This window comes from Nomascus leucogenys, chromosome 1a, assembly GCF_006542625.1.
Source record: "Nomascus leucogenys isolate Asia chromosome 1a, Asia_NLE_v1, whole genome shotgun sequence".
Lineage (NCBI taxonomy): Eukaryota > Metazoa > Chordata > Mammalia > Primates > Hylobatidae > Nomascus > Nomascus leucogenys.
This window is the reverse complement of record NC_044381.1, coordinates 60326616-60340447: the sequence shown is the minus strand read 5'-3', so window position 1 is coordinate 60340447 and position 13832 is coordinate 60326616. Positions and strand designations below refer to the sequence as shown.

Genomic DNA, 13832 nt, shown 5'->3' with positions numbered 1-13832 from the left:
AAACAGCAACAGTTTGATTTCCTCTTTACTGATTTGGATGCCCTTAATTTCTTTCCCTTGTCAGATAGCACTAGCTAGGACTTCCAGTACTACGTTGAATAGAAGTGGGCATCCTTTTCTCATTCCACTTTTCAGGGGGAACACTTTCAACTTTTCCTTGTTCAGTATAATGTTAGCTGTGGGTTTGTCATAGATGGCTTTTATTACCTTAAGGAATGTCTCTTTTGTGCCAATTTTTCTGTGGGTTTTAATCATAAAAGGATCCTGGAGTTTGTGAAATGCTTTTTCTGCATCTATTGTGATGATCATGTGATTTTTGTTTTTATTTCTGTTTATGAGCTGTATCACATTTATTGACTTGCATATGTTAAACCCTCCCTGCATTCCTGGTATGAAACTCACTTGATCATGGTGGATTATTTTTTTGATATGCTGTTGAATTTGGTTCACTAGTATTTTGTTGAGGATTTTTGCACCTACATTCATCAGAGATACTGGTCTGTAGTTTTCTTTTCTTTTCTTTTTTGTTTTGTCCCTTCCTGGTTTTGGTATTAGGGTGATACTAGCTTCATAGAATGGTTTACGGAGGATTTCCTCTTGCTCTATCTTTTGAATAGTGTCAATAGGATTGGTACCAATTCTTCTTTGAATGTCTGATAGAATTCAGCTGTGAATCTGTCTGGTCCTGGACTTTTTTTATTGGCAATTTTTAAATTACCATTTTAATTTTGCTGCTTGTTATTGATCTGTTCAGTTTCTATTTCTTCCTGGTTTACTCCAGGAGGGTTGTATAGTTCCAGGAATTTAGCCATCTCCTCTAGGTTTTCTAGCTTGGGCACGTAAAGGTGTTCATAGTAGCCTTGAATGGTCCTCTTTATTTCTGTGGTATCAGTTGTAATAACTCCCATTTCATTTCTGATTGAGGTTGTTTGGATCTTTTTTTCCTTGGTTAATCTTGCTAATGATCTGTCAATTTTGTTTATCTTTTCAAAGAACTAGCTTTTTGTTTCATTTATTTTCTGTATTTTTTTGTTTGTTTCAATTTCATTTAGTTCTTCTCTGATCTTTGTTATTCATTTTCTTCTGTTGGGTTTAGGTTTGATTTGTTCTTGTTTCTCTGGTTCCTTGAGGTGTGACTTTCATTGTCTGTTTGTTCTTTTTCAGACTTTTTGATGTAGGCAGCCAATGCTATAAACTTTTCTCTTAGCACTGCTTTTGCTGTATCGCAGAGGATTTGATAGGTTGTGTCACTGTTATCATTCCAGTTCAAAGAATTTTTAAATTTCCACCTTGATTTCATTGTTGACCCAACAATCATTTAAGAGCAGGTTATTTAATTTCCATGTATTTGCCTGGGTTTGATGGTTCCTTTTGGAATTGATTTACAATTTTATTCCACTGTGGTCTGAGAGAGTACTTGATATAATTTTGATTTTCTTAAATTTCTTGAGACTTGTTCTGTGGCCTACCATATGGTCTATCTTGGATAATGTTCCATGTGCTGATAAATAAAATGTATATTCTGCAGTTGTTGGGTAGAATGTTCTGTAAATAGTTGTTAAGTCCATTTGTTCTAGTATATACTTTAAAACCATTGTTTCTTTGTTGACTTTCTGTCTTGATAACCTGTCTAGTGCTGTCAATGGAGTATTCAAATTCTCTGCTATTATTTTGTTGCTGGCTATCTCTTTTCTTAGATCTAGTAGTAACTGTTTTATAAATTTGGGTGCTCCAGTGTTAGGTGCATGTATGTGTAGGATTATGATGTTTTGCTGTTGGACTAGTTCTTTATTCATTATATAATGTCTTTGTCTTTTTTTTTTTAACTGTTGTTGCCTTAAAGTCTCTTTTATTTGATATACGAGTGGCTACTCCTGCTCTCTTTCGGTGCCTATTTGCATGGAATATCTTTTTCCACCCCTTTACTTTAAGTTTATGTGAGTACTTATGTGTTAGATGAGTCTGATAAATGCAGCAGATATTTAGCTAGTGAATCACTATTCATTCTGCCATTCTGTATTTTTTAGGTGGAGCATTTAGGTCATTTACATTCAGCATTAGTATTGAGAACTGAGGTACTATTCTATTCATTGTGCTAGTTGTTGCCTGAATACCTTGTTTTTTTTTTCATTGTGTTATTGTTTTATAAGTTCTGTGAAATTTATGCCTTAAGGAGGTTGTATTTTGATGTATTTTTAGGATTTGTTTCAATATTTAGAGCTCCTTTTAGCAGTTTTTGTAGTGCTGTGTTGCTAGTAGCAAATTTTCTCAGCATTTGTTTATTTGAAAAAGACTGTATTTTTCCTTCATTATGAAGCTTAGTTTGGTTGGATACAAAATTCTTGGCTGATAATTCTTTTTTTAAGGAGGCTAAAGATAGGACCCCAATCCCTTCTAGCTTGCAGAGTTTCTTCTGAGAAATCTACTGTTAATATGATAGGTTTTCTTTTACAGGTTACTTGATGCTTTTGCCTCACAGCTCTTACGATTTTTTCCTTCATCTTGCCTTTAGATAACCTGATGATTATGTGCCTAGGTGATAATCATTTTGCAATGAATTTCCTGGGTATTCTTTTAGCTTTTTGTATTTGGATGTCTACATCTCTAGCAAGGCCAAGGAAGTTTTCCTCAATTATTCCCTCAAGGATGTTTTCCAAACTTTTAGATTTCTCTTTTTCCTCAGGAGCACCAATATTCTTAGGTTTGGTCATTTAACATAATCCCAAACTTGTTGGAGATTTTGTTCATTTTTTCTTTGTCTTTGTCAGATTGGGTTCTTTTTATTTTGTCTTTGTTGGATTCAGTTAATCCAAAAGCTTTGTCTTCAAGCGCTGAAGTTCTTTCTCCTACTTATTCATTTCTATTGCTGAGACATTCCAGTGTATTTTGCAATTCTCTAATGTGTGTCCTTCATTTCCAGAAGTTGTGATTATTTTATATTCATGCTATCTATTTGTCTGGAGTGTCTTTTTGTCCATATCCTGTATTTTTTTATTTCTTTAAGTTGGTATTCACCTTTCTCTGGTGCTTTTTGAGTAGTTTAATAGATTTTCTGAATTCTTTCTCTGAAAATTCAGGGAGTTCTTCTTGGTTTGAATCCATTCCTGGTGAGCTAGTGTAATATTTTCTATGTGTTATAGAACCTTATTTTGTCATATTACCATAATTGCTTTTCTGGTTCCTTCTCATTTGGGTAGAGTATGTCAGAGGGAAGATCTGGGGCTCAAGGGCTATTGTTCAGATTCTTTTGTTGCATGGGGTGCTCCCTTGATGTAATGCTCTCCCCCTTCCCCTGAGGATGGGGTTTCCTAAAATCTGAACTGCAGTGATCGTTATTTCTCTTCTGGGTCTAGCCACTCAGGCAGGCTAAAGGACTGCTGGTTGGTACTGGGGAGTGTCTGCAGAGTCCTGCGATGTGATGTTTCTTCAGGTCTCTCAGCCATGGATACCAGTACCTGCTCCAGTTGAGGTAGCAGGGGAGTGAAGTGGACTCCGTGGAGGTCCTTGGTTTTGTGTTAACTTAGTGAGCTAGTTTTGCGTTGGTTGGCCTCCAGCCAGGAGGTGGTGCTTTCAAGAGAGCACCAGCTGTGGTAATGTAGAGAGGATACAAGTTTGCCCTAAGATCACCTGGGTAAGTATTCTGGTTTCTCAGGCAGTGGACAGTACCATAGAGCTCCCAAAAGATTATGTCCTTTATTTCCAGCTACCAGGGTGAGTAGAGAAAGACCATCAGATGGGGGCAGAGTTAGGCATGTTTGAGCTCAGACTCTCCTTTGGTAGGGCTTGCTGTGGATGCTGTGGGGGATGGGGGTGTGGTTCTGAGGCCAAGGGAGTTATGTTCCCAGGGACTCATGGCTGTTTCTGCTGCTTCATACAGGTCACCAGCGAAGTGGGGAAAGCCGCCAATTACAGGCCTCACCCATCTCCCATGCAGCCCAAAAGGCTAGTAGCACTGCCATCGTGTCCTCCCAGCAGCACCTAGTTTATTTCCAGGCAGCCAGTGAGCAGGACTGAAAACTTGCCCGAGGATACAAGCCTCCCCTTTGAGAAAGCAAGCAGGGCTTTCAGGTTTCATTCCTCCCTGCCTGCTGCAGTTTCTGTGCTTGTATCTTCACTCCCTGTTTACTTCCTCCCCTGGATTCTGTCTAGAAAACTTTATGTTTGGTCGAAGTTGTTACAAATTTTAGCTGGAAGTTTTCTTCCCCCTGTGGTCTTCCCTCAATTTCACTGGCTGGAAGCCCTCTCCAAGGACCCCTGTGAGACAAAGTCAGGAATGGCTTCCCTCCGGATTGAGAGTGCCCACAGGGCTCTTCCTGTGCTTCCTCTACCGCCATATTTCACTTGGCTCTCTAAATTTATCTCAGCTTCAGGCAGGGCCAAATGCTTCTCCTGTGATCTGGATATTCAGGTTCTCCAGTGAGGATGTGTGCTCGGGGGTGGACATTCCCCCTCACACTTTGCACACTCACAGTTTTTCAGAGGTCTCACAGAGCCTGCAGTGGCAAGCTGCTTCCTTCGAAAGGTCTGTGATTCTCTCGGCTTTTCTGGCATGATCCCGTGGTAGTTCTTGGAGCAAAAGTTCACGATGTGGATCCCCATATGCTGCTCTGTCTGTCCTAGTGGGAGTGCAGGTTAGTCCTATTTCCTATTTGCCATTTTTCCAGAGAAGGTTCTAGTGGCCGTTCTTGCACTGCTAGAAAGAAATAGCTGGTATCGGAAAATTTATAAAGAAAAGAGGTTTAATTGGCTCACAGTTCTGCATGCTGTACAGGAAGCATAGCGGCATCTGCTTCTGGGGAAGTTTCAGGAAGCTTCCAATCATGGTGGAAGGCAGAGTGGGAGCAGTCATGTCACATGGGGAGCAAGAGAGACAGCAAGATGCCATAGACTTTAAAACAGTCAGACTTCATGGTAAGTTACCACTATTGCAAGAACAGTACCAAAAGTATTGTGGGAAACTATTCATGAGAAATCCACTCCCATGATTTGATCATTTCCCACCAGGCCCAACCTCCAATACTGGAGATTACAGTCCAACATGAGATTTGAGTGAGAACATGTATTCAAACTATATCACCCTATCCCTACGAAAAATGTCTTAAATAAAAATAAAATAAAATAAGATTCTTTAAAAAGGCTATTTGACACTGGATTGTTTTGCTTACTTATAAATATATATGGTTCTAAATAAAAAAACAAAATTCAGTGTATATTTTTTAAAGTACACATAAGTCTTTTCCAAAAAGCTAAAGTGTATACTTTCCTTCCTTTTTTTTTTTTTTTTTTTGAGACAGAGTTTTACTCCATCATCCAGGCTAGATAACAGTGGCAAGATCACAGCTCACTGTAGCCTTGATGTCCCAAGCTCAGGTGATCCTCAACCTTCCTGGTATCTGCAGAAGTATAATAATTTTTGGAGGTTTTTTTTTTTTTTTTTTTTTTGTAGAGATGGAATTTCACCATGTTGCCCCCAGGCTGGATTCAGACTCCTGGGCTCAAGCAATCCACCCTTCTTGGCCTCCCTAATTGCTGGGATTACAGGCCTGAGCCACTGCACCCAGCACATTTACATGTTTTTTGTTGTTAATTTTTGAAAATTTTACTTTTCTGGACAACATATTTTGGTTCATTTGCTAAAGTATAATAATTTCTCAACAGAATATTTTACAGAATCTATGTCAATTAAATGCCATTTTGGTCTGAGTTGTAGTATATAAAGTCATTTCTATAGTCTGACATGATTAATTTCACATTTACTAATTATCCTTTCCTCTTTCTGAATCCTCCATCTGCATCTTTCTTGCTACAACTTCCTATCTCTGTGTCTCTCTTATCACCCTCTTTTATAGCACAACATACACACATACTTTTATGGCATTTGAAAACTAAGTTAAATTCCTATGCTAATATTATATATTATAAATAGAGTTTTCTTTGTTAACAAAGTATTAAAACTGATTAACACTAATAGATTCTATTCATAAAAATATCCCTTATGTGTTGGAAGGCAGATTCATTTTGTTTTTATTGCAGCATAACAAATTGTCTCAAACTTAGCAGCTTATAGCATTATCTCCTCGTTTCCATGGGTCAGGAGTCGAGGCACAGCTTAGCTTGGTCATCTTCTCAGAGTCTCACAAGGTTGCAGTCAAAATGAGAGCCAACATGTATGCTCATCTGAAGGCTGAACTGAGGAAGAATGAACTTCCTCCCTCATTTGGGTTATTAGTAGAAGGTAGGATGATGCAATTTAGGGCCTTGTCTTTACTGGTTGCCATATGGGGACCACTCTCAGGTCCCAGAATTGCCCATGATTAGTAGACTCCACTGAAATTACTTGTTATGTGGGCTTCTTCAACATAACCATAAATTCATTAAGCCCACAAGGGAAGACTTTGTTTCTGGTCTGCTAAGACAGGATCTTATAAAATACAGTGTAATCACAGGAGTGACATGCTATCACCTTTCCCATATTCTATCAGTCAGAATTAAGATACAAGTCTCTCCCATGCTCAAGGGGAGTTTATTAGCCAATGCTCTCCAGAGAAATAGAACCAATAGAACAGACACAAGATTTACCTTAAGGATTAGCTCAAAAAATGGTGTGGGTTTCTAAACCTGAAATCCATAGGTAGTTTGGTGAGCTGGAAACTCAGGCAGAAGTTGAAGCTTCAGTCTTGAGGTAGAAATTTTTTCTTCTCTGAGACATCTCAGGTTTTTGTTCTCAACACATTCAGCTGATTGAACAAAACCAATCCATGTTGTCCACAGTAATCTCCTTTACTCAAAGGCAACTTACTATAAACGTTAACCACATCTACAAAATACCTTTATAGCAATATCTAGATTGATGTTTGGTTAAGTAATGGGGCACTATATCCTAGACACATACATTTAATCATCACAGGGAGGGAATTACAAAAAGCAGTGAACACTAGGACAAGGAGATCACTGGGATCTCCTTGGAGCCTTCCCACTTCGGAAGGTATTTAGTTTTTTTATTTAATTTATTTTTAATTTTTTTTTTTTGGTGGTTGTCTCTAATATTTATTTGTCTGGTTATAAAATTAATACGTGAGGAGCATTGGATTTGGTGAGAACGTTTTGAACCCTAGCTGTCACATGTCATCTACAGGATCTAGACCGGTGATTTCTCAGAACTGCCATTTCCTCATCTGGTAGACGGGATGGTGAACCCTGTCTTGCTCACTCCACATATGGCAGTGCATATGAAATGAGTTCACAGAGGGGAAGCACTTGGCAAGCTGGAAGGTGCTGACAAATGGAAGGGGTTAGCGTCACCACCCTCAGCTGAGGTAGTACCAAGGTCCAAGCTCCTGCCCCTCCCCCTCCCCAGCCCCTAAATACACACACGAATGGAGGGCCACTTGCAGCCTTGGTTTGATGCAGTTGGGGGAGAGGCCACACACGTCTTCCACAAGCCTGGCCAGATGGGGCCTCACTGGGGCCCTTTCAGAATCGGGCGTCGGCTGTTGCCAGCTGTGTGAGGATGTCCTCCAACTCGAGTCCATTCTCTGGGAAACGCTCAGAGAAGGATCTGATGAAGCCAGCAGCTGAGACCTCGTATTCCAGAAGCTGCACGTCTGAGCCTTCAAGGCGAATGTTGGGCTGAACGATGAGCTTCCGAGATTCCTTACGCAGCAGCACCCTGTGTCTGAGGGTGAGAAAGCCCTCGGGGGGCGCATCAGCGACTGCCGCATACCTCTCATACAGGGCCCACCCTCCGGCCGCATCCCCTGTGGACTTCAGCACCTCCGCAGGAAGCGCTCTAAGGCAGGCTTGGCCACAGACTGGATCTTGCTGCGGTCGAGACGGACCTGGGCATCCGGGCGCCCATAGGAGCCTGCGGTGGGAGTGATGGTACCGAGTCCCTCGCCAGCCTCCGGCAAGACTCTCAGGATCACAATCCGGGCCTGCATATGGGCCTGCTGCCAGTTGGAGGCCTCAGGTGTGTAGAACTCCAGAGCGAGCAGCCCAGCCCCAACCATGTTGAGCCAGTTCACGGAGATCACCTCCTCCGCATCAGCACCCCCACCAAAGCCAAAGGTCTCCAGCACTTGCGGGTGGAGACAGAGGTAGAGGCCCACGCTCTCAGCCCGGCACTCTTCGTAGCTGGAGACGACGATGCTGAACTTGCTGTCGCAGGTCTTCCCGCTCCGATACCAGCTCTGAATCTGCTCTCTGGTCTCTGGGTTCATCAGTCTCACATATTCAACTCAAAGTTGAATGCTCCTTTTTCATCCTGCACAAGTTGAATGCTCCTTTTTCATCCTGCTTGAAGAGCTTGCCGCTGCCATAGCCCAGCAGTTCGTGCAGGCCCACCTGCACATCGAAGGAGGGCCCCATCAGGAGGATGTACAAGTAAGTCCTTGTCATTCTCCTCCAGAACGGTGAGCTTCTCCCACTGCTTGGCTTAGGCCACAGCCAGGACGTTCCCCAGTGACACGTTCTTAAAGCCTTCCGTCTGCTTCAGGTCATTGTAGTTGGAGATGTTGATGCCAGCAGGGATGCCAGCGCCAGCGAAGGTGAGAACATCCACGGAGGTAAAGTCAGGGGTGAGGAACTTGTCTTTCTCAAACGCTGGGGGCCACGGCAACTCCTTCAGCAGCTGCTCTGCGCTCACCAACAGCCACTCAAACTTGGCACTCATGGCCTTGTTCACAACAGCTACGAAGCCTTCACATACTCTTCGGGAACCAAAGGAGTCACGGTAGCTCTGGATGAACCCGATGTAACTCTCCACAATGGGGCCTTTGTCCTGGATCCAGAAACGGGAGCCCCTCTTGTGGCCCTCTGTGGAGCCCTGGGTGAAGCTCTCCATGTACTGGGCCAACATCTGCTCCTGATGGCTGTTGGCTGCATACATATTGGCTTTCTCCAGCTGCTCCACCACCTTCTGGAGGATGGGCATGTAGTTCCCCCAAGTCACCTGGAAAGAGCTTCCCCAGAATTCATAGCTCTTCAGCTTGGAATCACCTCGGAGTGCAGGGAAGGCTCTTTGCCCAGCACAGAAGCCAGCTACACCTCGTAGTGGGGCTTCCCTTCTCCATCGACCTCTTTGAAGAGCCAGGTGTTGTACACACTGAGGTTCTGTGAGTCCAGAAAGTCTTGGGCCAGTTTGCCATCTTCCATGGTACAATTCCCAGAGAAATAGGTAGTGATTCCCTGTTGGGGAAGAGAGGGGACATAGGAAAGAAGAGTTGCTGAGGTCAGGGCTGCAGGGACGTCATCTTCCCAGCTTAAATTTTTTTTTTATGAGGTAAGTAATGTATAGATATAATGTCCACTGATGGACAACATTTTTTCTCAGTCAATTTCTACTAAAAAATTAGGATGTACTTCTTTTAAATAATGAACTGGTAATTCTGAGGATAAACAAGAAATCCATGAATAAGCTCTTTTTTAATTCTTATTTTAACAAGCAGATCTCGAATCAGAATATTAGAAGTAGTCTACCTCCACACCACCATCTCTCATACCAATAAGCAAAAGCACAAAAGTAACAGAAGAAGATTATTTCATGTGACATCTATTTCCCAAAGAATTCTTTCTTTCTATTTTCTTTCTCTCTATATATTTTTTTACTTCTGAGAATAATTTGGGTATGTTTACATTTGTGTGTATAGGCGAGTGTCCTTATGACAGAAAAGGAACTTACACAGTGGCAGGTGAAATGATTTGCAATGGTGTGTCAGCCTGAAGTCAAAGTCAATGAGGAAACCCCCAAATCCTTGGTCTTAGGGCAATGTCAGAGGCTGTAGCTCAAGGTCACAAAATATGAGTAAGGCTCCAAGATCACAGAAACATTTTTCCTTAGATTAATGGCAGGGCTGTGCCAAAGATGACTGAAGGGACACCCTCTGGCATGCTCATTTATCAGGGATTTACTTGTTGGCTAATGATAGCAATAATAGTTTGTATCTGACAGGCACAACTGGATATGTGCAGTGAGAAACTATATTTGAACACAAATTATACTGGATCTATGTAATTTCCTCTTCTATTGCTTGACCTGTCATCACAGTCTCTCTCAGTGAAGTTTATGCTTTCGTTTTTTAAAGAAAAAACAATTGTTTTTGAAAAAAAAGTTTACACAATTGAAAACTATATCAAATTAACTGTTTTACTTCTTCTACATTCTTTAGAAGACATTTTCATACGTATACGTAATTTCTAGTTTTCTGTAATCATAGCAGAGATACTAGAATTAATTTTTTCATTTAAATTCTTACTGTAAACACTGAGTTCTGAATTTTCTAATAATATTGTTCTATGTTCCTGTTGATACAAAAATTTCATTTGAAATATATAAAATATTGATAAACAAAATAAATTTGCTTTTACTTATAATCTCACCACCATGTTATAATTACTATTAGCAATATTCTTATATGATCTTTTTGTGACAAATACATATATACTCAAGTATATTCACATATTCATATAAATATGTGCATGTGCATACACATACAATCATATTTTATTGGGTTTCTCCTTTTCTTTTTTGCTTAATGCTGCATTGTGAAAGTAGTTATGCCATTAATTTTTCTCTTGAAGTATTACTTGAAATGACTGCAGATTACTTTATTTACAACCAACAACCTGATGTTGAATATTTAATTTTTTTCAATTTTTTAGCATATTGAAGTGTATTGTGGTGAAGATTTCGTTGTACCTCTTTTCTTAATCCTGAAAATAAATTCTTAATAGTAACATTTCGGGGTCAAAGCATATGTACATTTGATAATTTAATTATGTGTATTGCAATTTCAAGGATCATCACTAAAATAAAAGGAATAAAATATATAAATTCTGCAAAAGAAAAGGAAAATGAGATGATTAAAATAATCAGCCATAAAATTTAAAGAATAAGAGAAAAGCAGGCTAGAATATGTATATCAACAAATACCAAAAGAGGCAGATGTAAGTCTAAATATATTAAAACTTACGTTGAATGTGAAAGGCCTAAATTCTCCAGTTGAATGACAATATTAGCAGATTAAAAAAAAACTAAATATATGCTACTTATGTAAGTCACTTAAAATAGAGTGGTTGAAAGTAAAAACACAGAAGAATATATACCATGTAAACCCTAATAAAATAATGCTACTGCAAATATTTTAATATAAAAAATTTAAATTAAAAAAATTAGATATAAAAGGATTACTCTCTAATTATAAAAGGTTCTATATGTCACATAGCCATACAATTTTACCTGTGCATGCCACTTAATAACATTGCCTGAAATACTTACAAAAGAAAATAATTATACAAAATTATACTACCTTTCTCAGTAAATGTTAGGAGAGGCAACAACAACAGAATCAATAAAGACATTCATTGATCAACCTAAGTAACAAAATTGATCTAATGGAAAACCAAGATCCCTGTATTTACCATTTATAAATAGGCATTTTTTTAATATACGCAGATGATTTAAAACTATTGATAATATAGTGGCCATAGAGGATATCCCCATTAATTTTAACAGACAGGTTTCATTATAAAATATGTCCTCTGATCACAATTTAACTAAGCTAATACAAATAGGTAACTAAAAATATCCCAGTATATTTGAGAATTAAGAAATATTTTATTATTTTAAAAAGCATCTTGTAATAAAATTGATTTTTTCCTCCTGTGGCATCACAGGTTTTTGTTTAGTACGTGTGTGGATTAATGTTATCACCATCATAGTTAAATACAAAACAGTTTAATCTCCCTCTGAAGTCCCCCTGTTCCATCTCTTATAACTCTTGACAAGCACTGACTGCTTCTGAGTTCTTATAGATTTGGCTTTTCAAGAATGACATATAAACGGAATCACACAGTATGTAACGTCTTGAGATTGACTTCTTTTACACAGGATAATGCTTTTAAGATTCATCCAAAGTCTTGTGTATTTCAAAAGCACATTTCTTTTCCTTGCTGAATAGTATTCTATTGTATGAATACACAAGCCGCCACAATTTGTTTATCTGCCCTTAGAGGATATTTTAATTGTTTCTAGTTTTTGGCAATTATGAATAGTGGACATTTATGTAGAAGTTATTTTGTAAACATAATTTTTCAACTCTTAGGATAGATATCCAGAAGATGGAATGCTGTGTCATATGGTAATTATATGTTTGCCAGTCTAGGGAACTAGAAAACCTTTCCAGAAAGTTTGTACCATTTTGCATGCCTATCAGCAATGTTTTGAGAGCTACAATTGTTCTGCATCTTTGATAGTACTTTATATTGTTAGTTTTTTTTAATGTAAGCCATTCTAATGGTATTACAATGGAATCTCATCATGGTTTCATTTTACATTTATCTAATGGCTATTAATGTTGAACCTCTTCCTTGTTATCCTTATTTCTTCTTTGCTGAAGTGGCTGCTCGTGTCTTTTGCTAATTTTTAAATTATTATTGTTAAGTTTTGAATATTCTTTATATAGAGTAAATTTCAATTATTTGTGCATAAGTAAAATAAAAATATTATTTTCTCTCATTCTGTGTCTTGCCATTTAAATTTTTTGTCAGAGTCACAGTGCAATAGTTTAGAAAAATTGGTGAAGTTCAATTGATCCTTTTAATCTTTTATGAATTATGGTTTTGATTTTATGTCTAAGAACTCATCAACCAAACTCAAGGTCATATAGATATTCTCCCATGTCTCTTCCAAACATTTTACATTTTTGCAATTTACTTTTAGATTTTTGAATTAATTTCTTTTATATTTTTGAGCTAATTTCTGTAAAAGGTGTAAAGTTTAGAGTGAGATTCATTTATTTTGCCTATGGATGTCTATTGTTCCAATATCATTTGTTGAAAAGACTAGCCTTTATTCATTGAATGGCTTTTTTAACTTTGTCAGATTAATCAGTCATATTTGTGTGGCTTTATTTCTATAACCTCCATTCTCTTTCTTTTATCTATATCTTTATGTCTTCACCAATACCATACTGTGAACCCTGAATATCTGAGAGAGATCTCAGTCAATTTATGAAGTTTATTTTGCCAAAGTTAAGGATACACACCTGGGACACAGCCTCAGGAGGTCCTGACAACATGTACCCAAGGTGGTCTGAGCATAGCTTGGTTTAAACCTTTTAAGCTGACATGAGACTTCAATCAATACATGTAAGATGAACATTGGTTCAGTCCGGAAAGGCGGGACAACTTGAAGTGGGGAGGGGGCTTTCAAGTCATAGGTAGATAAGGGACAAACGGTTGCATTCTTTTGAGTTTCCGATTTGCCTTTCCAACGTAGGCAATCAGATAAGCATTTATCTTAGTGAGCAGAGGGATGACTTTGAATAGAATTAAAGGGAGGTTTACCCTGTGCAGTTCCCAGCTTGAACTTGACTTTTCCCTTTAGCTTAGTGATTTTGGGGCTCCAAGATTTATTTTCTTTTACAACACTGACTTGATTACTGCAGATTTTTAGTAAGTCTTAAAATGGGCAGTATGATTCCTTCAACTTTATTCTTATCTTTCTGAATTCATTTAGCTATTCTAGTTCTTTTGCCTTTCCTTATAAATTTAGAATCAGCTTGTCTATATCTGAAAAAAAATTTTGCTTGAATTTTGATAGATATTACATTAAATCCATAAAACATTTTGAAAAGAATTAGTATCTTTAACAAATTGAGTCTTCAATTAATTAAAATGGTAGGGCTCCTTATATTTAGATATTCATTTGTTTCTTTCATAAGCATTTTGTAATTTTCAGCATCCAGATAGCATACATGTTTTGTGAGAATTATAACTACACATTTTTTGGAGGTTATTGTATTTATATGAAATTGTGTGATATTTCATTATTT

At 38.4% G+C, this 13832-nt stretch overlaps 1 protein-coding gene across 1 annotated transcript in view; it reads right to left on the bottom strand.

Moving 5' to 3' along the window:
• Nucleotides 1–7038: 7038 nt before the first annotated feature.
• Nucleotides 7039–13832, bottom strand: part of LOC100582608 (dipeptidyl peptidase 3-like) — a 110778-nt gene continuing 103984 nt past the window's right edge. Inside the window, 4 exon segments of the mRNA XM_030814120.1 lie at nt 7039–7772; nt 7775–8236; nt 8268–8385; nt 8387–9186. Coding sequence (XP_030669980.1) covers nt 7474–7772; nt 7775–8236; nt 8268–8385; nt 8387–9186 — 1679 coding nt within the window. The 3' untranslated portion in view covers nt 7039–7473.